This window comes from Marmota flaviventris, chromosome 4 (assembly GCF_047511675.1).
Source record: "Marmota flaviventris isolate mMarFla1 chromosome 4, mMarFla1.hap1, whole genome shotgun sequence".
Taxonomy (NCBI): domain Eukaryota; kingdom Metazoa; phylum Chordata; class Mammalia; order Rodentia; family Sciuridae; genus Marmota; species Marmota flaviventris.
In genome coordinates, this window is record NC_092501.1 from 155,945,878 (window position 1) to 155,971,406 (window position 25,529).

Below are 25,529 nucleotides of genomic sequence, written 5' to 3' on the forward strand. Positions count from 1 at the left end.
AGGTGAGACTCAGAAAGAGAAAGTTCTGGAAAGAGGAGTGTTCAAAAATGGGGGGGTGTTATGGTTGAAATGGGTCCCTCAAAAGGATTTGATGGTCTTTAGCCCCGGTTCCTGAGAGGGTGGCCTTAACTAAAACGAGGGTCTTTGCCGTGTAATCAGGTAAAGACGAGCTCCTTAGCGTGGGCCTGACCCAAGAGGCCTGATGTCCTTAGAGAAGACGTGACGGTCCTGTGAAGACATGTGCTCACAGGGGTAGACCAGATGGTGACAGAGGTGGGGAATGGGGGCACAGGGCTGCAAGCTTAGGAACGGCCAAGGTGGACAGCAAGCCCCCAAGCCAGGGGGAGGCCTGGAGCAAGCTCTCCCTCACAGCCCTGCCCGAACCTCGAGTTCAGATTTGTGGCTCCCGGAACCGTGAGACGGTAAGTCCTAAGTTTCTGTCGTCGTGGAGAGCCACCGAGTTTATGCTGCCGTGATACCTAGCAGCTCTAGGATCTAAGACCGCGGGCGACAGATCAGAGGCTGGCCAGGAGAAGAGCCCTGGAGCTGCACATGTTGTCCAGAAGCAGCTCAGCAGAGACAGTGGGGATGAAGACCCCACACTGACAGGGGATCCAAGGAGGGGCAGGGCCCATGTGCCCAGGTCCCTGCAGGTCCTGGGAGTGGCTGGGTCAGACCTGCCCACTGTCAACATGGACACCTTCGCCAAGGGGGCAGGGTGTAAGCCACGTCAGCCCAACCAAGACCTCACGCCCTGGATGGGGGGATGTCTGCCTGACAGGAGGCCTACTCCCGGAGCTTCCGCATGCACCCACTCTGGCCTCGAGAAGGCGCACAAGCCTGAAGCAGGGATTGAGATACGTTATGGTGGGGCCAGTCCCGATTCTGGCACCCTTGGGTGTCGGGCGGCCCCTGCCCTTTCCAGGTGCAAGCTTCTGAGAGCAGGGTGTGTCTCTGAGCACGTCCTCATCACTCACAGGGGAACTGGTGGGACTCGAATGATAACTATAGGCACCCCACTCGGTGTCCCACCTACCTAGGCCTCTGGGCCCCATGCCAATAAGAGGGTGTGGCTTTTCACGCGTGAATGGCCAGTTTGGGTTGCTCTGTGCCCTGTCGTGGTCAGATTAGCATCATCCGCAAAACAAACAAAGCAATTTAACCGAAAGGCGACTTTTTTTCCAAGAAGTCTGTGGACAACTCACTGACTTGGGTCATTTGGGGATGATGAAGACGTACAGTAGTGAGGGGAACCTCCCTGCCCTACGCCAGCCACCTCAGTGATCTCAGTACCTCCCCACTTCCTGTTCTACAAAACCAAGCTGACATTCTCCCCAGGCCCACCTCGGACTGGGTTACCATAAACATTTGACCTTGATGGTTCACTTCATGTGTCAACTTGGCCAGCCATGGTGCCCAGCGGGTCTAACACTAGTGCAAATATCATAATGAAGGGATTCTTTATTCATTTGTCTGGTTTGCAGTTCCATTTAAACTGGTAGACTTCAGTGAAGCAGAGTACTCTCCATAACTGGGGTGAAGGATGGGCCTCCTGTAATCAACTGAAGGCCTTCAGAGCAAAGATAGATGATCCCTAAAGAAACATCAGTCCTGCCCGAGTGTCCAGCTGGAATTTATAGCTAATGGGGTTTGTTCCCACCCCAAACCATTGTTCCTCAATTTTTATATATAAATTTTATATATTATATATAAAGGTGTCCTCTTGTGGTTTCACCTTCAAGATGTCTCTCAAATCTCTTCTATCCTTTGGACCCTGACTCTCAAAACGGGTCAGACATCAGAATCACTGGAGACCTCTGAAAAACCCCAATGCCCTGGACACACCACAGACCAACTAAGTCAGAATCTCTGGAGATGGGATCCCAACAGGCATCAGGATTTAAAAAATTTCCCCAGATGATTCCAATGTGCAGACAAAATCGAGGCACGATGTTTTGGTGTGGGAATAAAGCAGGGAAGGAAACAGCCCAGCAGATCTGAACTTCGTGTCTTCTGAAACCTTGGGGCTCAGAGCACAGCCCCTCAGCCAGCAGGATCAGCATCCCCTGGAAGCTTGTTAGAAATGCAGACTCTTCGGCTGGGTTTGTGGCTCAGTGGTGGAGCACTTGCCTAGTACGTGCAAGGCCCTGGGTTCGATCCTCAGCACCACATAAAAATAAGAAACAAAATAAAGGTTTTGTGTACAATTAAAAAATAAATATTAAAAAAATTTTTAAAAAAAGGAAAAGAAATGCAGACTCTCAGGCCCCACCCAGATCTAGAAGAATCTGCCTTTTACCAACTACCCAGGTGATGTGTACCTGTGCATAGACAAGTTAGAGAAGCTTTGTTCCAAAACTTACCAAATGACTACTGTGTTGGGCAGGCTGTCACAGAACCAGCCCCACAAAGCCTCGGGCTCTAGAACCCTCCATGGTCACACCAATGTCTTCATGAGCTTGGGGCCTGCTCACACTACCTATTAGTGACCAATGTGAATTTGAACATGGGCTTAGTTGTCAGACAGGCCTGGATTTGAGCCCCAGCTCTGCTGCCTACTCCCGGTGGCACTCAAGGGTATTCCCATTTCCTAACCTGTTGAGTGGCAGTAACAGTGGTACCCATGTGACTTATCCTGAGAAATACAAAAAGATCATTCCCGTGAATGGCTTCGTCCAGGGCCTGGAAAATTGAAAACACTAGTGAATGGGAGAGCAGCTGTCACCGGCAGATTGGCAGTACCATCTGAACCTACTACAGGACTGAGTACCCTGTAGGTGCCAACAAACACTGGCTATGTCCAGAGTTCCTGACCACGATGGGCCTCACCTCTGGCTCACCTGACTAAGCTTTACAACGGGCTTCTTCCTGACCCTAGGCCCCGACCTTCTCTCTCTTGGTGCATTTACTTTAGAAAACCTGTTATTGTAAATTCTGTCTTTGGCTTGTAGATCCTCTACAACCCAGCAAAGACTTTCTCAAGGATAGTGAGCACCTCTTTGAAATGCAGTTATCAGGGAAGATCACACCCCCAACTCTCAGTCCCTGAGGGAGGGTGGGCACACTGCCCCAAGTTCCAAAACTACCTCCCACTATAAAGATATGAGCGTTGATTTCACCTCTAGAGAAAGCCAACTAGCAAACCCAGATGACCTTCTGACTCCCACTGCTTACCCTTCAGGACTTTCCCACTAACTCAGCTTAGCCCTTAAAAACCTTCCAGCCCTTTGTGTCGTTCTGATGGAGCTCTGGCCTCTGTCCCCCAGAGCAATGGTCTTGAGTAAAGTCTTGTGTGCTTGCTTAACTTCTGTGCAATTGTTGTTTTGCAAGCTCTATCCTCTCTTCTGCTCAGATCTACTCAGATCTTCAGGAGCTGGCCATGGGGACGGGGGTGACTGATGTCACTGGTAAATCTCAGTAGGCCATCAAGATCAGAAACCACACCTGTGGTGGAAGAACGGAGGAAAACCCAGGTGGCGAGGGTCTGAGCGTGGTTAACAGCGGGGCTGCTTGGTGTGAGTTGTGAGACTGTCTCTGGCCCGGCCAGGCCCTCTGGTGGTATTCTGGGGGCAAGTGGGGCCCGATTGCATGACACCTTCCTCTCTGCCACTCTCTCCATGCTTCCTCCAGTCCACCTTCACCTTTTCCTCTGTCCCGAAGCTTCTCCCTTCCCCATGTCCAAAGTCCAACACCAGAGACCCTCAGCAGGTACCTGCTCTTTCTAAGTCTGTTCAGATAATTCTGAAGGGGCTTTCATGGAGGTTCCGTTACACAGGCATGTTAATAAGCTGGTCATCACTGTGACAAAAATACCTGAGAGGATCGATTTAGAAGAGGAAAGGTTTATTGTGGCTCACAGTTTCAGAGGTTTCAGTCCATGGTCAGTGGGCTCCATTGCTTTGGGCCTGTGATGAGGCAGAATGTGGTGAGAGAAGAAAAGCACAGAGAGCAGAGAAAGGGGCTGAGGACATGATATTGTCCCCAAGGGAATGCCCCCAAGGACCCACTCCCTTGAATGTCCCCACCTCATCGCGTCCCAATAATCCATGCAGCTATCAATTCATCAGTGGATTAACCCACTGATGAGGTCAGAGCCCTCATGATCCAGTGACTTCCCCAAACCCCACCTCTGAACATTGTTGCCTGAGGGACCAAGCCTTGAACACATGAGCCTTTGGGGGACACACCAGCACCAATAGGCATGGTTGATGAAATCACTGGCCACTAGTGACTGAATTCAATCTCTGGCTCCTCCCACCCCCTACTGCCCCTGCACCGTGAAGGTCAACTGCCAGGACTGATAGTTCCAATCCTCCAATCACAGGGTTTGGTCCTCCAGCAACCAGCCCCCATCCTCAAGGTCCTGGCAAGGGTCACCTCATCAGCATCATCTCAGGGACGAGGCTGGAATAACAAAAGATGTTCCTCTGTCACCCTGGATTCCAGGGACTTTAGGAACTCTGTGCCAGGCACCAGGGAAAAAGCCAAGCATCTATTTCTTATATCACAACATCACAGGATGAGACATTGTCCACTCAAAAGCACATGAAAGAGACTTAAGTGTCTAAAATGTGGTCCAAAACTTCAAGATGCACAGAACAGACTTCCAGGACCAGAAGGGAATTCCAGGGTGACATTGACTGGGAGACTCACAGAGGACCCTGTTGGAACCCTGAGCATTGGAGGGACAGAAGGGCAAGTGAGGGGCTGTCCAGGAGAGGGGACGTCCATGCTGGCAATGAACAGGAAGGACTGGGGCCTGTAGCTGAAATAGACATCTGCACTGACCATGGCTGGGAGGAGCATAGCTTTATTATACAAAAAGCAAAGTTGACCAAGTAAAAATGCTCTGGGAACTGTTTTAGACTCATGAGGTTGCAATGAAGTTTGAGGAGATCTAACAGGAACAGCACATAAATAGATGAGTCCAGCCCGACACACACGAAACAAATGTAAAACAACTATGTCTGCCTCCGTGGCTTCTTCCCTTTGCCCCACGTGGTTCCCAGTCACGTAAGCAATACATGAAGGCTTTGCCCTTGAACCACAACTGAACCATGCAAAAGAAATCACAAGGCCCTTTACCAGGGGCTGCGCTCCCTGGCCTCTGCAGGGGTGCCCCGCTGACACTCCGTGGACCTCCTCCCTGTTCCTCTGACTTCTGCAGAACAGCCTGGGCATTTAGTAAATGTTAGCTCCAAAAGTTAGAAGTTCTGGGGGGAGACAGAAGATGCTTTTGCTCTTTATAACATTTCACCTCCCCAAATCTGAAACATTCTACATTGTTGACCTAGAACTCAGCCAATTCTTTCACTCTTGCCTGTGTTTACTATGGAAACACTCTTTTCTTAGAAAAAAGCCATGTATGTTGTCAAAGGTCGAGGAGCTCCGCTGTCAGTCCCTAGAGCATGAGAGGCACATTCTTCCCCAGGCTGATGCAGTTTAAGCTTCAGAGCACCTCACTTATGGTCCCGTGCAGGATCCTGGAACTAATTTGTACTAACTGAGCATCCCTAATCTGAAAATCTGAAATCCAAAATGCTCCAAAAATCTGAAACTTTTTGAGTGCCATACGATGCTACAAGTAGAAAATTTCACACCACGAAGCTTCATTTCATGCATAAAATTATTTAAAATGGTGGAGAAAGCTACCTTCAGGCTATCTATATAATTATATATGAAACATACATGAGTTTTATGTTTAGACTTGGGTCCCATCTCCAAGATATTTCATGTCTCTGCAAATGTTCCAAAAAAACAATCCAAAATCTGAAACACTTCTGGACCCAAGCATTTCAAATAAGGGGTACTCAACCTGTATTTCTTTCTTTCTTTTTTTTTAATATTTTTTAGTTGTAGTTGACACAATATCTTTCTTTTTTAAAAAAACTTTTTTTTAGAGAGACACAGAGAGAGAGAGAATTTTTAATATTTTTTTTTTTTTTTTTTTTTAGTTTTCGGTGGATACAACATCTTTGTTTGTATGTGGTGCTGAGGATCAAACCCGGGTCACATGCATGCCAGGCGAGCGCGCTACTGCCTGAGCCACATCCCCAGCCCCTGTATTTCTTATTTTGCATTATTTTTTTAAAGAGTCTACCTACCCCCGCACCTTTAAAAAAAAAAACAAACTTGTATAAGCTTCAGGCCTGTAAGTGCTGGCACCTGCTCTATACACGGTCATCCAGCCAGTTTCAGGTTAGACCTGGTTCTCCAATATGGTGACAGAGCCTCCAGTCTGTGTTTCTGAGGATGCTCTTCCTGGGGAGGAGGAGGAGAAGGAGGAGGAAGAAGATGCTCCGAGTTTCAAAATGCCAAGAAGCCATTTCCTGTAACGTGTAGAGGCAAAGAAATAAATGATGGGGTCAATGCCACAGTTCACATTCATGAAGGACACGGTGACCTGAAGAGCCAGCGTGAAAGCCCTCTGCTCAGCACAGGATGGTGGTCCCAGCATCTCTCTCACCATGAACTGCATGACGTTGAGATGGTAGGGGCTGAAGCACAGGACCACGGCCACTAGCACCACCAGCGTGAGCAGGCAGGCCCTTCGGGGATGCCCCTTCCCACTGGCCACGGGGTTCTCCCGGGCTGTGCTGCATAGCTTCAAGGCGATCTTCACATAACAGAACAGTATGATCACCACCGGCATGCAGAAGCTTATAGCACAGGCTGCTAGGACCATGACGGGCAGCCCGAGGATGGGCTCCACGCTGACATACTCCATGCAGGTCAGCTTGCCCGCCATGGGCTTAGCCATAGGGGTCAGGAGCAAGGGTACATTCTGCAGAAGTGCCAAGACCCAGACAGCCACACAGATGAGCTTGGCCCGGCCAGTGCTGCGGAGCCGCTGGCTCTGATGGGTACAGACCACTGCCAGGTACCGGTCTACACTCACGCAGGTCATGAGGTAGACCCCACCATAGGTGTTCAAGTACATTATGAACGCCGTCAGCCTGCAAAGCCCGTCTCCAAAAGGCCAGCTGAAGTCCAGCACGTAATAGGTGATCTTCCCTGGTAGGGCCAAGGAGAACAGGAGGTCAGACACAGCCAGGTGGACCAAGTAGACACCTGTTGAGTTGATCTTCTTGTCCTTTTGACAGGCAAGGCAAAGGGCAAGGATGTTTCCCAGGGCGCTGAAGACCAAGAGGACTGTGTAGAACAGAGAGAGCGCCACACTGGCCTCCCGGGGTGGGAGGTGAGGAAGGCAGGAGTTGGCACTGTAGGGCAGACTGCTTGGGTCAGCCATGTCTGAAGCCATCTCAGAGATCCCTGCGGAGACCAAAAAGAAAAAGAAAAAGAAAAGAAAAGAAAAAATGTGTAATATCATATCTGAAGAGTTATGCCCCTGGAATAGTGATAATTGATACTTTTGCCAAGGCAACATGCCCATGGAAAACGATTGGAGAATGAGTTTTAACCCAATCAGTGCATTAATCCCCTGACAGGGATTAACTAGGTGTAACTGGAAGCAGGGGGTGTGTGGCTGGAGGAGGTGGGTCCCTGGGGGTGTGCCTTTGGGGTTTATATTTTGGCCTTGTTGAATGGAGTGCTCTCTCTCCCCCTCCCCCTCCCTCTTCCCCTCCCCTTCCCCTCCCCTTCCCCCCTTTCTGTCCCCCACCCCATTCCTGGTGCCATGTCCCCAGCTGCTTTCCTCCACCAGGATGTTCTGTCTCACCTCAGGCCCCACAGAACGGAGACAGCTGTCTATTGACTAAGACCTCTAAAACCATGAACCCCCAAATAAACTTTTCCTTCTCTAAATTTGTTCTTGTTGGGTCTTTAGATCACAGCAGCGAAAAAGCTAACTAAAACATTGTATAACAAATTACCCCCCAAATAGTAGCTTAAGATACATTTTATGGCCTTCTTGGGTTCTGTGGGCCTGGATGCTGGAGAGGGCACAGTGGGAATGGCCCTGCTTGCTCCCCCATGTTGAGAATCTCAGGTGAAAAGACAGAAGCTGGGAGTTGCTGGAATCGTCCAGGGTTGACTTCAGTCCCATGTGAAGTCATGTGAGGTGGTTGATGCACAAGGCTGGCTGGAAGCTCTGCTGGGGCTACAACCAAAGCAGCTGCCCATGGCCTGTCCACGAGACCTAGGCTTTCTCAGCACGGCAGCTGCAGATAATTAGACTTCTTACCTACAACTTGAGGCCCCCCAAAATGGTGGAAGCTGCACAAATTATCCATCTTTTCTGCATTTGATATGTTGACATCTCTGGGTCTTGCTGACCGTGAAGGGACCAACCCTCTCAGGTCAGCCAATTCCTAGAGCTAGTCCGACTTGCCCATGAGCACACTCATCCAGAGCAAACCACCCAACTCAGGGCCCTTCCCATTAACCACTTCCTTTTTCAAACTCTCGCCCTTTAGGCCAGGTACCCAACAACTAGGGACAGCACCCATGATATGAACTCAGAGCCGGCTGAAATGATTCAAACTAACCAATCCTAAGCCTGCTTACCCAGGAAACCACAAGAAACGACTGTTGCTCACATTCTCCCTCTGCTCCCTCTGCCACCTGACCACCTGGTGCTTCCCCATGTGACCCAGCATGGCATGGCATGCCCTCTCCTCCTGGGGGCTGTAAGCAACCAATTTTTTGTAAAGGCAATTGTCTGCTGATCTGTTGGCCTTATTGAACCTCAAAATTTCTATGACACACTCTCTTAAAACACCGGGTCACTTTTTCTCATCTAGCCTGTGAAGTGTCACTTCATCACTTTCACCACCTTCTATCGGTATAGGAAGTCACGGTCCACCCCAATTCCAGGGCAGGCAAAAATCACCCCCATCCCTAACAGAACACATACGAATGAAACTGTGTACACATTTTTAAAAGTACAGATCGAGGATTTTCACAAAGTGGCACCCAGATTGGGAATCACAACCCCATCAGCCTCCTGGAGCTCTCCTGAGCCCCTCCAACCTCTATCCCCACCCTAGGTTAACCCCTCTCCTACCTCCTACATCACAACTTGGTCTTGCCTGCCATTGGACTTTTGCATAATAAAATCACACCACATGCTAGGATATAGCTCAGCTTGCATCGCATGCACAAGGCCCTGGGTTCAATCCCCAGCACCACACACACACACACAAAAAAAAATACACAACATATTGTTTCTCAGGCTTAATGATGGTTTGTGAGTTTTACCCATATTGTTGGGTGTGACCGTACTTTGTTGCAGAATGGGCCTTGATATTATGAATGCAGCACCAGAGATGAATCCTTTCTGCTGCTGATGAACAGGGAAGTTGGTTCCAATTTGGGGACAATTAGGTACAGTCCTGCTATGCATGTTAAATGTGTGCATTTTGCCGAGCATTTAGCTCAGAGTAGAACTAGTGAGGCACAGGTTCTGTGCATGTCTAATTTTAATAGGTTCCACCAGTCAGTTTGTCAAAGTGGTTTTTCTCAATGCCCCTGTGGTGGCTGAACCCTGGCTGCTCACTTGGCCTCGCGAGTCTTTTTCCAGGTTGGCCATGGTGAATGTGGGGGCGGGGTTCTTGGGGATTTAGCAGGCATTTCTCGGATCACTTCTGATGTTGAGCACTTCTCACCTGCTCATTGGCCATGCGTGTGTTTTTAAGTAGTGCCTGTGTGGCACAGAACATGGAGTCTAGTAGATTTTTTTTTCTTGAAAATTCAAAGAATGGGATTCACAGACAGCAGCCAGTAAACAAAATACAAGAATTTAATAAAGCAAATGAAGCAAAGCTGCCGCCTCTGGGAGGGGACCCAAGAGGGTTGCCAGTAAGGACTCTTGTCCAGGGGCTTTTGTGGATCTGTGGTTGGGGAAAGTCAGCCCCTGGCCCAAGCCTGGGTAAGCGCTCATGTCCATGAGGCATTCACTCAGCCTTTAGTCCAATCAAAGTATTGATCCGGCGTTTTTCTTCTTTGGAAAGGCCGTGGACTCCAGGTCACGTGTGTCCCAGTTTAAAAATAACCTTTTTGTAAGTTTCTCAGCAAAACCCAGCACCTGCTGTTTGTGCTCTGCGCCGAGGAAGTTGCTCGGGGGGCTATTTCCCTATCTGCCTGGGCCTCTCTCTTCCTCCTGACCTCACCTGTACAAATATGTTGTCCCTTTCCTATGGGTCGTCTGTCTCAGCTTGTATGCCTTTTCCTATTTCCTCTTTCAAACCCATTGTTCCCGGTCTGAGTGGGCCTCAACTCCATTTCTCCCAGCTCCATCAGGATCATCCTGCCATCCTCAGTTCCCAGACTGAAGGAGGCAGAGCTGGGCTGGGTCTCCTCAAGGCTCTTCCTGCAGCGAGTCAGAGCTATGTGATTGTCCCTGTGGTACACTGAGGTGCAAAGAGGGTGTGTGGCCCTCCCGGGGCCCACGGCAGTCTTTCCCAAAGTCCTTGCCGGAAATTCTGAGCTCAGAGATTTAATTCTGCTCAGTAGCTTGGGAGGAACAGCCCCAGGATGATCTCCTGCCTTCCCTGGAAAAGCTAGCCTGCAGGAGCCATTCCCTAGGACAAACGCTACTCCCCTCCAGCTCTGCCTGCAGTCCCCAGAGCCCTGCCGGAAGAAATGCAGGTAGGGGAAGTGGACGTGGAGCTGCTCTCTCCTCCCTGTGGGCCAGCCCCAAACCCCCAAACTCTCCCCGCCCTTACACACACACACTCACACACTCACACACTCACACATGCGCATGCACAGACACGCTCCTGGACCAAACTCCCGTCAGACACCAAGCCCACTTCTTGACTAGGTCTCCACTTTGGGCTTCCAAGCCATTCCTGCAGGGCCAGCATCACCCAGCCTTGGAGAGAATTCTACTCAGTCCCCACCCTGAAAATCTGATCACCTCAATATCTGGCAAATTCTTCACCCCACTCTCTACATCTGGGCACCGTGGCTTGCCTTTAGCAAGAATCCTGCCAGGACATTTTAGCAAGAACTCCACCGCGACTGCATGTTTCCTTTTTGGTATTTCCCCCTCCGTGGCCCCCCACCCACTCCCTAGATGTACACCCCCACTTGTCCAGGCTGTGTTTGGAATTCAGCTCGGCTCTACCTATACCCAGGTCTCTTCTCCCCTAAGCAATAGTTTCTGAATGAAATCTGTTTCTACCACTCTTAACTACTGTCTAGCTCTGGTTTTCTTTAATCACACACACACACACACACACACACACACACACACACACACACTGTCACCCTGTGTAGATGTGCACTGGGAGTCCCAGGGAGGGGCAGGCTAACAGTGTCCCCAGTGAAGTGACCACTTCAGAGTAAACTCTTCCAGGACAGGACCCAGCACCAGCACTCACCACCCTCTGAACCTAGAGGAGGCTCCTCTTCCTCTTCCCTTCCCTCCCTACCCATCCTGCCTCAAGCCCTGCTGAGCTGCAGGACCCAGCAAGATCCGGGTGGGACGCACAAGGAGGGCACTTCTGAGCCTGAGCCAGGCAAGGCAAGCCCAAAAAGAGCAAGTTCAGCTCAGGACAGTCCCAGCCACGGGTCCATGCACCTTCTAGAGCCAACCTGAGCAGGATGCCTGCTGGGAATTTGTGAGTCTGTTTCTTGACTTGTTCAGGGCTCTCAGGGCAAAGGGTTGGGACTGGCTCCTAAGCACAGGACACATCACCTCCCAGCCTCAGCCCTGCCAGGTCCTCAGTGCACTCGGTACCACCCCTGCTTCCTCAGCCTGGCGTGCCTCTGTCCCCTTCACTGCCACTCACTGCGTCCCCTGGAGCCTGCTAAGTGCCCCTCCTCCCACCTCCGCAGCATGCATGGAGCCCGCGCCCTTGGTGCTGACTTGGCCCTTGCTGGGGACTCCGTGCAGTCATCACACGTCGGCCCCCAGCAGACCTGAGCCCCTGACGCACTGTCCTGGTCCTCTTCCTTTCCTTTGTATTTGGCACAAAGCCCGTACTCAGGATGTTGGCCCCACTGGAGGCCACAGACGTCATACCAAGGAGGAGTGGGTGGGGTTGTCACGGCAGCAGTGGTCTAGGGAGGTTGGCAAGGACGAGACAGCCACATGAACCTAAAATAGGGGCCACCAAGCTCATGAGCCCCAACATCTCACACTGGGTCATCTGCCCTCCCAGCTATTGTCTCCTGACCTTCACTCATTGACACTGGTACAAACGTCAGAAAGTGAGGTGCTAAGTGACCAACTCCAGCCCAGGTATTGGATTTTGTGTCATAGACTCCTGCCACACTGGCCAGAGGTGGTTCCTTAGCCCCTCTCTGCATCCCCTGCCCTAGGTCCTCTCCCTAGAAGCACAAAACATCCTGCTCCCCTAAACATCTCCTCTGCTCTTAGGAAAGGACCTAATGTTGATCACTCATGCCTTAAAGCTAAGCGAGCCTCTCCATGCTGACCTTCCTCACAAGGTGATCGGCCTTTCCAGAGTCTCATAGGTGTGACAGAGGAGTGCAAGGTACGGTTCAGTTCTGTTCAGGAGAATCAGTTTGTGCAACCGCATAGGGGCTTCCAAAAGGCCTCTGAAATGTAACACCCCCCCACCCCAGGGCACAACCCATGAGCCAGCCCAGTCCTATCAGCAGGTTTCACTCATGACCTGAAGCTGGCTCAGGCCTGACCTGTCCTGCCCAGAGGGGAATAGCAGGGATCCCAGGGAGCAGGGAAAGTGACAGCTACTCTAGCCACAGACATGGGGCAGGGGCCCTTCTCATGCTCTGAGAAGGCTCCAGGTCAACTCACCTCACTCACCAAGGGCCGTCAAAGCACAGGAGGCCAGCAGAGCCCTGTCCCACGGCCAGCTGCCGTCCACGGGGTCCACAGAGCCTGGAAGGGTGCACGCGCACTCCTTCCTCAGCAGAAATTGAATCAGTTCAGGACACTAGACTCTACACTCTTCCTCCCTTCACCGCTCTGCTGGAAAAAAAAAAAAAAGAAAAGAAAAAAGAAACCCCTAGGGTATCAACCAAGGTGATCTCCCTGCCACAGGATGCTCGCCCCACCTTGAGGCCCCAGCTGAACCAGGCCCCGTACAAGGGAGGAGGAAAGTCACCCAGGAGGCCCGTTTCCTTTCTGTTCTATTTCTGTGTCCCCCCACAGGCTAGGATTCAGACCACAGATATGGCGATCAAACTACAAGCATCAGGGAATTTGAAAGAAGCCACTATGTCTGCCCCCACTGGGACCCATGAGCCAGGTAAAGTAAGAAGGGGCATCTGGGGACCCACATGTGCTCAGCTCCAAGGAGGCAAGTGGAGGGTCGGCAGCTCTGGCTCTGGACTTCCTGGGGTTTATGATCCAGGCAAACAGCCTTGATGGAGTCCGGAGGTGCATTTGCAGCTCAGGAAAATGGAGAGTGCATTGGCTGCTTTGCAAAGTAAGCCGGGCTGATCCCCAGCGGGGAAAGGCCACGGACGGACAGTGGCTGCCCCAGCACCCCTTTTCACTTCCTCCCATTTTCCAGAGAATGCTTTTCCCCACCACACAGCTACCTAGTAAATGAGGCATCTGCACATTTGATAAAGCCTATGCCTCAATCAAGAATGGTCGTCCTTGAGCTGTGAGCACACCTATTTCTTCCAAGGCTTTCTCTGACTCTGTATGAGGCCTGAGTCTTTCAGCCACTGACTCTCCCCGCTGGTCTGAAATGGGTGCTGCCCCTCCACTGTGACTGCAGGATGGGCCGCCACATGCCTCTTTCCCCCAGACTAAGCTTCAGCACACCCCCTGGCTGGCCTCCTACTGACAGAGGCTGTGTGCCCAATTTTTCCCATATGTACATTTTGCCCTGAAAGACATCCCCCCAAACTCCAGGTCTGTTGGAGATAGATTAGCAAGTCCTGTCTTACTATAAACTGTTGCCACAAATTTTCACTCCTATCAACCCAGAAGGAAGAGCCAAAGCAATTTTTGAAGATGCCCGACCAAAACTCAGATCATGAGCCTTTGGGGAAGTATCCCTTGGGTCCTTAAGGCATTTAGGATTCTCCTGTTTGAAGGAAGACCAAGGAGGACAGGGAATTATAGAATGTCCCCTGACCCTGGATTTATTTGTAATTCATCCAGAAGGCCTCTACTGCCTGGCGACTGTGAGCCAGGCACGTGATCTAAGTTCGTGGGCGTGCGCCATTGGCAAACCCTCAGGGGCCTCACTATGTCCACGGACACCAGTGAGTGTCAACCTAAAAAGCCAGCCTAGCCACTCTGAGTATGAGAACAGGAATTTATTAAAACCAAAATGAGGATGGCCACCTGGAAAGAAAATGCAAATTCTAGTTGCCCAGAGCAAGTCTCCCCAAATAGCACCCAAGAGGCCTGAGTTTTTACAGATTAAAAAAAGAACCAGGAATTTGCAGCAAACCCTTTGTTATAATCTTGTTGATTGACCAGAATAGCACAGGATGCTCGTTGGTCTCTCATGTTATGTAACCTAAGCAAGAGTCACACTAAGCAGGAAATGCATTTGACTACTGTCATTTACCATATTATTGGCATCAGGGCGTCCATAGAAACCTGCCCTGCTGGGTCAGCATGACCCAGGGGACTGGAGTCCCGTGCCTCATGTTTCCTCTGGGCTAAAGAATTTTGTGACCTCATATTTAGGACGTTTTAAAATCCTTTCTCATTTCCCCCTTTTGATCAGAATCACTCTCTGTCAAGCATTGGTGACTGATAGAGGGTTCTCAAGGGACAAGAGCCGAAGGTCCCAGGCGGCTAGAAAGGCTCATTCCTAGGTAGTGGCATCCCGTGTAGGAAGGAAAGAGCAGGCTGCAGTTACAAGGCCAGGGCTGAACCGTAGACAGCAACATGGACTCTCAGGTGTGTGGGGTGCAATCACAAATGGGTGGCAAATTCTTGACGTGTTCAGTCATTGATAATCTGCAAAAGAATGATCTGAACTCCTGCCCTTAGGAGTGCCCCTGCTCCTGAAGACGGCCAGCAGGAGAGCCCAGGTCAGGGGCACTTCCACAGTGTCAGCTTGGACTGTCAGTGACACTGGAGTTTCCCTGCCTCTGCGGTGGGTGGCGTCTGCATGTGCAGAGTTGCATCTCTAACTAGGGGGCTATGCCTAGTTAGAGATGCAACAAACCCCGCAACTCACTGCCAATTTCTTCTTTCTGGGTTCTTGTCTCCTGAATTTGAAGAATGAAATCCACAGATAAAGATGAGTGAATGTAAAAGTAGGATATATTTGAGTGTGATTAGCAATAGAACCCCCACAGGTCAGAGGCAACCAGGTAGGGGTTGCCACTTGAGTATGCTAATCTGTGGGTTTATATAGCACTTGGATCAACACAATTGGTCCAGATTTATGTTGATCAGGGTTTGAAAACATACCAAGGCTATTGGTCAACTCTCATTTTTTTTTTTTAAGAGAAAGGAGGCCAAGCCTCAATTTTATTTTATTTTTTTTTAGTTGTCACTGGAACTTTATTTTATTTAAATATATGCATTGCTGAGAATCAAAACCAGAGCCTCACACATGGTAGGCAAGTGCTCTACCACTGAGCCACACCCCCAGCCCCTATTGGCTGAATCTGAACTTTCATTCAGGTCTTCCATTCACTCCCATCCCCGCCCGCCTCCTCCCCCAGCTCCTCAGGAAGTGGAAGGTTGAGATCCTCAGGTTGTGCTTGCAGCACTGCCTGGAGTGGATGTCCCCACTGGCTCCAACCAGCCACCATGGGGTAAGAGGCTGGCGTGCCCTGGCCCACCAAGCCTCCCTCAGGCCTGTGCAGCAGGGTGGGCTCTGTGGCCATGCTCACCGCCTGGCCCCAGCCTGCCTGGGCCACCACTCTGCAGCTCCACCAGCGCTTCACCCAGCTTCTCGGTGGGGATTAGTGGGCTGACTACGTGGCTCATGGACAGGGAGCCATGTCATCAGTTTGCGATGTCAGCTTGGAGTGGGACTTGCATGGTCGTCAAGGGCAGGAGACAATGCACTCTGTTGTAGCTCAAGGACAGAGATTTGGAGGTTTCAGCTGTGGCGATTTTCCTGGTTAAGGCTCTGAAGGAGTGACCAGGTTACGGGGCCAGGGTGCCACCAAGTTCAGTCTAGGGGTGCACCTCCCTTTGCGGGTCTCAAGTGAGGGCATTGCTTCATTGGGGTGGTCTGATGTATTTGATTAGCTCCTAGGCCTGGTTTCCCACTGTGAGTTTGATAGGCCTGGGCATTCACCCAAGGGTTCACAGGTGGTCATTGTTATTAGAATTGTTAGGAGAAAATAGCTCACCAAGAGACCAAGCAAGGGGTGGGTTGGAGAACTCATGTTTATTTACGCCTGCCAACCTGGATGAGCTAGCACTCTGAAGTTCTACCAAATTTCTTTATAAGAGATTTTGACATCATTCTTTAACCAGTACAACACTGGTGGGTTGGAATTCTTGACCTTCATGATCAAAGACTATACAGAAATTTTACAGTAAGTAGTTCATAGGGAAAGAACAAGACAGTAAAACACTTGAGAGTGTTACATGAAGTGCCCTTTCCCACAGGCAGCAGTAACTCAAGATGACTTGAGTTTATCTCCCTAAGAGCTATAGTTCTAAGAATAAGCCTACAAGGTTATAGCTGAAGCAACAGTTGATTGGCAAAGTGAGCTAAAATTTATACTAGCAGCCGGGCATGGTGGCCTGTAATCCCAGCCGTTCAGAGACTGAGGCAGGAGGATGACAAGTTCAAAGCCAGCCTCAGCAAAAGTGAGGCACTAAGCAACTCAGTGAGACCCTGACTCTAAATAAAATACAAAATAGGGCTGGGGATGGGACTCCATGGTCAAGTGCTCCTGAGTTCTATCCCTGGTACCCCCGCCCCCCCCCCAAAAAAAAGAATTATACTAGCAATTAAGTGACATGGCTACATTTCTAAGGAGTTCACAGGCATCTATCTCTGGCCATGAAAGCCTGACCCTGGAAGTTTACAAAGCAAGAGAGAGTGGTGGGGCTCCTGGAGATAGCTATTTACAACCCCACAGAGAAGGACTCATGGTTAGTTAATTAGGTTCCCTGAAGAGAAGTTGGGGGAGGGCAGTGGGATGGCCACCACAGCATGATTAAGGTATCTATCAAGGGTGCCTTGTGGTTGCACCAGGCAGATGGTGGCTTTTTCCTTGTACAAACAAGGCGTGGAGTCATTTCCTCTCAGCACCTAAACTTGAGATGGAGTAACTATGGCAAACTACTGCTTTTCAAAATGGAGCAACAAAGGTTTGGGCACAGCCTGAAAATGCTGTTCTACATACCGTGGAGTAGCTCGGAGCAGGACTCAGCGCCACAGCTAGGCAACCCTAAATGTGCATTTTAAAGTATAACACTTTGCTGAAAGAAGGTAGGAATTTTACATTTTTAAAGAAACAGGTCTTAGCTCTAAATACCACTATTTGCTGAGACAAAGAAGGGTGAAAACCAAGCTGAGAAAATGATAAGAGGTGAGGCTTGTTATGCAGAGATAAATTAACGTCTTTCCCTATTATAAGAGTTAGCTATAGAGAAGGAGTCCCCTTATGAATGGAAATTTCCTTTATAGCTATACATTTATTTTATAAAGAGTTTATAGCTATACATTTATTTTATAAATAGCTAGTTAAAATGTTAGAAAGTTGTCGGTTTAGTTGATGGACATAAGTCCGTCTAGGTACCTGCCCTTTAATGATTAGAGCAAAGAGCATTTTCTTGACTGGCTGGCTTGGGAAAGCATCCTCAGAATTTTTCAAAGCTCTTCTTGTTTTAATTTATCACAGGTTTTAGATTTTTGAGAAGGCACTACAGAGGCTCATGGTAGAAGTCTAAGACTGGACATCACAATTGCTGGGCTACCTCTAAGTTTAAAAACGTCTCCCCCTTTAGAGAGAAGGAAAGTTCATGTTGAACTTCTAAGAGATTCCCCTGAGAAGATGTATCAGTGTAGATGGGACAAGAGAAAAAGAAGCCTAGCAGACTGTGGAGGGGAGCCGTGTCACCCACATAGACCACGCAGGTGAGCCTTTCCACAGTGTCATACTTATTGAATAACAATAAGCTCACAGGCCATGTCACTTTCGTCGGCTTTAATTCTCCAAAATACTCATGATTCGCTTGGTGTCACAACCGAGGCAATCACAAGTTCTTTTATTCCAATTATATTCTTAATTGCTAATATCTATAACCTCAAGTCGCACTCACACTTCACACAATGCTGTGTGTAGGTTTCAGGAAGGCTAAGGCAGGGCTAAGGTGGCCCCGGAGTTTCGGGGAGAGCAAGGGCAGAGAGCAGATGCAAATGCAGAACAGTCACTGCAGGCGATCAGATGAGACTATGAACCAGCCCAAGAAGAACTTGTTCAGGTCACAGGGCTGTCAGAGCAGGACGTTGGCAGGCCACGTCAAGCAGGGAGATGGAGCTGAGCTGGAGCATCACCTGTTGACCTCCCAGTGCGTTCACTAGATGGTCTGATGATGGGTCAGTGTGCGCCATGCACCATCACAACCAGTCTTGGGTGCTGCTTCTTTTCCGGTTTCAGCTGAGGGGGTTACAGCAGGTGTGTTGGATAAGCTCAAGGGCCTGGTTTTTCTGATATGAGTTTGAAACACCCATGTGTCCCTGTGCCTCTGAGTTAATCTGCTAACTTCACAGGTGATCATTGTTATTAACATAATTTATTTATCCACTTGAGCATTCTGGTTGTGCTAGGCAGATGGTGGTTGTCCTCTGGTGCAAACAAGGTGTACGACAGCGTCACAGTTTCTTGGCCAGGAACTGAATCCAGACCACAGTGCTGACCACCAAATCCTAAACTCTCGCCCACCCGGGAGCTGCAGTAGCCGCTGCTGTGTGAGAAAGTCTAGTGGCTTTAGAAGATTTTAAGTTCAGAGATGATCTCTGCTAATTTTTGATTTACCATTTGGAGGCAGGCAATCTTTTTCTGACCTGCTTTTAGAAGAGTTTATGCATCTTTGAAAAACAAAACCTTATCTTTTGTTTGGTTTTAAAACTGAGGGGTTTTTTTTCCCAATTAAATGTGCAAATATACCAATTTTAGAATTTCAAAAGATCCCCCTCTTGGCTTTGGAGTTTAGCTGCATAGTGTTATATATAAAGCCAGCTGGAGGTGTTAAGCGAAGACTCAGCCTTTGATGAGAGACTCCCCATAATTTACAGTCCTATGAGGTGTGACCCACTGGGGCAGAGTATCAGGTCAGGGGTGCTGCAGGTGAGCCTTATTTCTCATGGAATCACCTGTGAGTCACTTTTGTCCTTTGATGTGTCTTGGAAACATGATTATCTTAAGTGAAGCAGGGTGCTCAGGGTGCTGGGTGACTAGCCCTTGCTGGTAATCCCAGCAGCTCGGGAGGCTGAGACAGAAGAATCACGAGTTCAAAGTCAGCCTCAGTAATGGCGAGGTGCTAAGCAACTCAGTGAGACCCTGTCTCTAAATACAAAACAGGGCTGGAGATGTGGCTCAGTGGCCAAGTACCCCTGAGTTCAGTCCCCAGTACCAAAATAATAATAATAATAATAATAATAATAATAATGTTGTTGTTGTTGTTGTTGTTCTGCTGGTGGCCGTCCCTATGAGATCATTACCTGACACCAATGTCCTGACACTGCCACTGCATTGCTGAGGTGCTACTTGTCTAGAGCGCCCTCTCATCCTGGAGGGAGCAGTCTGTCTGTCTGTCACACACACACACCACTTCCTAGCAAGATTGCGCTCACGTGTTTTCACTGGGTCAGGCTTAATAGCTAGCTTGGTCACAGTCAAGGGAGATCCAAAACACAATGCAAAACAGCAACTGCAGTTCACAATTGCACTAAATCAATCAAGACAAAGACTTTAGACCCTTAATGGTGAGCAACCCTGCCCTCATCTGAGACCTGACCTATAATCAGCCAAAACAGCACTCCTTCATCTGTGACCTGAGCCTTCTGCAGAGGAAGGTAGAAAATAGGAGCCATGCTTGGAGATAGAACCCTGCTCCTAATTCTCATGTAGAGTCAGAAAACAGCTCAAATAATGCACAGTCTCAACCAAAAATGTGGGAAACTTGGGGTCCTGAGAGGACTCACCCCAGCTTCCAGCTAAACCCCTAGCATCTGAGAACACAATGGGTTTGATTTCTGGTAACATGAGCTGAGTTCAGAGAGAGCCACCTGGAAAAGCCTAAAGAGTCATTTTGGGTTTCCTTCATGGTCACCAAAAATGTCAACTTTTAGACAAGTTGAAACAACTTGAGTGAGAATAGACTTTATTTGAGCTCAACTAAGGATTATGACCCAAAAAGAAGACACAAACTCTAGTTGCCCAAAATAAGTGCTCCTGAAAAGGCATCTTAAGGCTCTAGGTGTTAGTCAGCTTCCTGTTGCTGTAACAAAATACCTAAAGTGGTCAACTTAAAAAGAAGAAAAGTGGGGGCTGGGTTTGTGGCTCAGCAGTAGAGCACTTGCCTTGCACGTGTGGGACCCTGGGTTCAATCCTCAGCACCACATATAGATAAATAAACAAAATAAAGATATTGTGTCCATGTATAACCAAAAAAAAAAAAGTTTATTTGGATTCACAGTTTGAGAGGTTTCAGATTATGGTCAGCTGAACTAATTCCTTTGGCCCTGTGGCAAAGCAGGACATCATAGTGGGAACACATGGTGGAAGAAGCCTGTTTACCTCATGGCCAGGAAAAAGGGAAATAGGAGAGGGCTGCGGTCTCAATAGCCCTCTTTCAGGCATGCTCCCACTTACCTCACTTCCCTCCAGTAAGCCATGCTTCCGAAAAGTTCCACTCCTCCCAACAGTGCCATGCATGGGCAACCAGGCCTTTACCACACAGGCCTCTGTGAAAACACTTATCCAAACTACAGAACCGGATTTTTATAGGTTAATAAAAAAAATAAGAAAAGAATAAGAAGGAGGTGTAGCCGGGTGAGGTGTAGCCGGGTGAGGTGCAGGCCTATAGGTGCAGGCCTAGGGTCCCAGCAACCCAGGAGGCTAAGGCAGGAGGATTGCAAGTTCAAGGCTGGCCTCAGCAACTCAGCAAGGGCCTGAGCAACTTAGTGAGACCCTGTCTCAAAATAAAACATTAAAAAGCCTGGGGGTGTAGCTCAGTGGTAAAGCCCCCCTAAAATAAATCCCGCCAAAAGAAGGAAGGGGCAGAAAATGGGTAGTTCCAATTGCCTGGGTGGAAAAGAATAGCTCAGGACGTTGGTGGCTTAAGTTACACAGGCCTGGCTGTTGCCTCACAGGGGAAAGCTCTTGGGGGTTATCTGCATTCATGACATCAAGGTGTCCACGGGGACCTGCTGTGCCGGGTCAGAGTGAACCAGGTGACTGGTCTCAGGCCCCATGTTTTGAAAGACCTAAGCAATCTCATTCTACTTGGGACCTCATTTTGCTCTGAAACTTAACCTCTGACCTACTGCAGTCCTAAAGTCAGGAAAATACCACAGAAAAGCTCTGTGGAAACATTTCTCGGAAAAGCCGCAGACGGTGATCACCTAAGAGAGGCCAAGATATCGAAATATCTGAAATTCCAGATGGCCCCCACCTAGGTGTGGTGACCAATATCTAAACTAGAAGCCCTGCACCTTGGCACATACCCCCCTTGCGACACCCTCACGGTTTAAACCTATCAATTTTAAGTGCGTCAACCCCTTGAACTAACCAATAATCCTTTCCAGATTCTTTCCCGACACTTGATACGCTAATCATGTTTTAGAGTTGTTTTATGATTTTCCCGCGGTGTGTGATGATTTGCTAAGAGATGCTGTGATGTATGTGGGGTCCCTGCCTTCTCTAAAGAAGGTATAAAACTGCTGCAAACCCTGGGCTCGGGGCCTCTCAGTGTCACCAGTTGCTGTGTGTGTGTGCGGAGGACCGAGGTAGCTCGCTAAACACCTCTTTGCTGCTTACATAGGTCTTGGTCTCTGGTGGTCTTTTGGGGGTCCCAAATTCAAGCATAACATATGGGGGCTTGTCCAGGATCCCCCTAATAAGCCTACCCAGAACCCCGATCGAGAGGTGATGAGAACCCGGCCGGTAAGTAAAGGCATTGCCGATCTGTAAGATTCTGTACTCTGGTTGTCTGCAGGTTCTGGTTCTGTGTTGTGAGGTCGGCAAAAGGTCCAGGTGGACGCACCGAAGGGTAGCCGACGGGGTTTGTGGGAGACGTCCCCAGCCCCTTTCTGGGTTCTGAGTGGATTGCCTGTAGTAAAGTATTTTGTGAAGTATTTGGTAAAGTATTTTGTAGCTGACGGATCCTCCGTCTGCCTCTGCTTTTAGTTTCTGGGTAGCAATCCACAACGCTGCAAATTCTGTGGCCGCGCTGCGAATTTTGTGTTATCTGCGTTTGTATTGTCCTGTCTGCCTCCACCCAACACCCTGGCAAGGGAACTAATCCCCCTCAGAATTCTTACAGGTCATAAGCCACCAAGGGAGTCTGGCAGCGGAAGATCTACTCTGCCTTCTGAAATCCTCTTTGAAATGGCCTCAGGGTGCTCACAGTCAACATTTGCTGTCTGTCTGTCTGTGTTACAATCTTGATTTTGTGAATAATTGTAGCTGTTTTCTCTTTTCACCTAGACATGGGACAAACTCAGACTACTCCTTTGACTATACTGACTGACCATTTTACAGACGTTAGGGAAAGAGGACATAATTTGGAAACAGAGATAAAGAAAAGAAAGCTAGTAACTCTGTTCGGCCGAGTGGCCCACCTGTGGTGTAGGGTGGCCACCAGAGGGGACCTTTGCAAAAGTGCAGTCCTCCAAGTAAAGAATGTGATTTTTCGCCTGAAAAAAGAGGGACATCCAGATCAGATTCTTTATATCTTAGTGTGGATGGACTTACTCGAGGACCCCCCTAATTGGCTAACTCCCTTTTTACATGTGGCACATGAGGCTGACATTTTTGTGGCAAAGGAGGTCGATTCTGGGCCACAAACCTGGGGACCTACCCGACCGTCAGCCCCCCTATATCCAGTCCTCCAAGGGGGCGATGACCCGCTTCTCTCGGAATCCAAGCCCCCTCCCTATGTGCACCCCACTAACCGGCCGGATGAGGGGGTGCAGGGGGAGGAACAAGAAGAGCAGATGGGGCACTCGAAGGACCAGCAGGGGGAACCCGAGGGCAAGCCCAACGCGCCCAGTCCCCTGCTCAATCTCCAGATACCACCGTGGTCTTGCCCCTCAGGGAGATAGGGCCCCTAACGAGACCAGGAACCCTAGACTTCAGTACTGACCCTTCTCCACTAGGGATTTCTACAAAACCCCCCTTACTCTGACAACCCAAAGAGTTTAACCTCTCTCCTGGACAGTGTTCTGTTGGCTCACCAGCCTACCTGGGATGATTGCCAACAACTGCTCCGCATCCTCTTCACCACGGAAGAAAGGGAAAGAATCCAGACAGAGGCCAGGAAACTGGTCCCTGGAGATGATGGGCAACCTACCGCCAACCCTGACCTAATTAATGCTGCTTTTCCCTTGAGTAGGCCGCCTGCAGCCGAGTAGGACCACAATGCGGCAGAAGGTGGGGGGGCGGGCTCCGGGTCTATCGCCAGTCTCTAATGGCGGGTCTCCGGGCTGCGACCCGAAAACCAACGAATTTGGCTAAGGTTTATACAGTAACACAAGGGAAACAGGAGTCGCCTGCTAGCTACCTAGAAAGGTTAATGGAAGCCTTCAGACAATTTACCCCAATGAATCCGGAGGCTCCAGAGAATCAGGCAGCAGGAGTAATGGCTTTTGTTCATCAGGCAGCTCCAGATATTAAAAGGAAACTACAGAGAAGCCAGAGAATCTAGAGGGTAAGAGTGTTCAGGATCTCTTGGCCACAGCACAGAGAGTCTATAGTAATAGGGATGCTCCTGAGGACAGGCAAACAAAAGCCACCAGGGAAATGACAAGGGTGTTGGTAGCAGCAGTACAAGGAAGGGAAAGGAGGCAGAGACCAAGAGCAGGGGCAGCACTGACCTATCGGCCCGCGACCGCATAGAGACCAGTGTGCCTGCTGCAAGGAGACAGGTCACTGGGCAAGGGAGTGCCCTAAGAAAAAGGAAATGGGGCTATGGCCCCATCCCTCCAGACGCACCCCAGCACTGGTGACTAACACAGAGGAAGATTAGGGGCATCGGGGTTCCGCTCCCCTCCCCGAGCCCAGGGTAACTCCTCAGGTGGAGGGGACTCCAATCGAGTTCCTAGTGGACACTGGAGCTCAACACTCCGTATTGACGGAGCCACAAGGAAAATTATCTAAAAGGACCTCTTGGGTACAGGGGGCTACAGGATTAACAAAGGTTCATGGACTACCCGAAGAACAGTGGACCTAGGCGTGGGCCGGGTGTCCCACTCGTTCTTAGTTATCCCTGACTGCCCCGACCTGCTGTTGGGAAGAGACTTACTCACAAAAATTGGAGCTCAAATTCACTTTCAACCTGGAGGCACTACAATCTCTGATGGTCAGGGGCAGCCTATTCAGGTACTGACTGTGACCTTAGAGGATGACTATAGACGGTACCAACAACCCATCCCCAGCAATCAGGATATCGACTATTGGCTAAAGGAGTACCCGGAGGCATGGGCGGAGACGGGAGGTATGGGTCTGGCCAAACACCGGCGGCAGTGTTTGTGGAGCTAAAGCCTGGAGCAGACCCGGCTAGGGTTCGTCAATACCCTATGTCGGTGGAAGCTCGAGCAGGAATAACCCCCCATATTCGGTGACTGTTAGATTCGGGGGTCCTGAGGTCTTGCCAGTTGGCCTGGAACACCCCGCTTCTGCCTGTTCAGAAGCCTCAGTTGAACGACTACTGACTGATCCAAGACCTGAGGGAGGCGAACAAAAGGGTGATGGACATTCACCCCACTCTCCCTAACCCATATACCCTCCTAAGCTCCCTGCCACCTGAAAGGCAATGGTATACAGTACTAGATCTAAAAGATGCCTTCTTTAGCCTGCCCCTGGCCCCCAAGAGTCAACAACTGTTCGCCTTCAAGTGGTCAGACAAGGAAAAAGGAATCAATGGATAGCTAACGTGGACCAGACTCCCACAAGGCTTCAAGAATTCTCCTACTATCTTCGTTGAAGCACTCCATGAGGACCTAGGTGAGTTCCGGGAGAAGCATCCTGAGCTAACTCTCTTACAGTATGTAGATGATTTGTTGGTTGCAGCCCAGACCAGAGAAGAGTACCTAAAAGGGACCAGAGACCTGTTGCAGACCCTGGGGGACCTAGGTTACCGAGCCTCAGCCAAGAAAGCTCAAATCTGCAAGCCTGAGGTGACATACCTAGGGTATCTGTTAAAAGACAGGCAACGCTGGCTAACACAGGCAGGAAGGAAACAGTTTTAAAAATCCCTGTACCCTGGACCCCAAAGCAAATAAGGGAGTTTCTGGGATCGGCCAGCTTTTGCAGGCTGTGGATACCTGGGTTTGCTGAATTAGCCAGGCCTTTGTACGAAGGCACGAAAGAAACTCAGCCCTTCCAGTGGACTACGGAGATGGGCAGAGCCTTCAATCAAATTAAGACTGCATTGCTGTCCGCACCTGCTCTAGGGCTACCCGATATCACGAAACCATTCTATCTGTACATTCATGAGTGCAAGGGGGTTGCTAAAGGGA

General features: G+C 49.7%; 1 protein-coding gene across 2 annotated transcripts; it reads right to left on the reverse strand.

Annotated features, from left to right (window-relative positions):
* Window positions 1–5,951: 5,951 nt before the first annotated feature.
* Window positions 5,952–12,867, reverse strand: LOC114095566 (G-protein coupled receptor 183-like). Of its 2 annotated transcripts, XM_027938868.2 has the most exons (3): window positions 12,689–12,867; window positions 6,467–7,272; window positions 5,952–6,329 (listed from the first exon to the last, which is right to left on the reverse strand). In XM_027938868.2, exons 2-3 carry the CDS (start codon window positions 7,259–7,261, stop codon window positions 6,195–6,197), a joined length of 930 nt encoding a protein of 309 aa, XP_027794669.1. In that variant the 5' UTR covers window positions 7,262–7,272; window positions 12,689–12,867; the 3' UTR covers window positions 5,952–6,194. The 2 variants fall into 2 exon arrangements, with proteins under 2 accessions (XP_027794669.1, XP_027794667.1); XM_027938866.2 differs by having other exon boundaries at window positions 5,952–7,272.
* Between the last annotated feature and the right edge of the window lie 12,662 nt (window positions 12,868–25,529).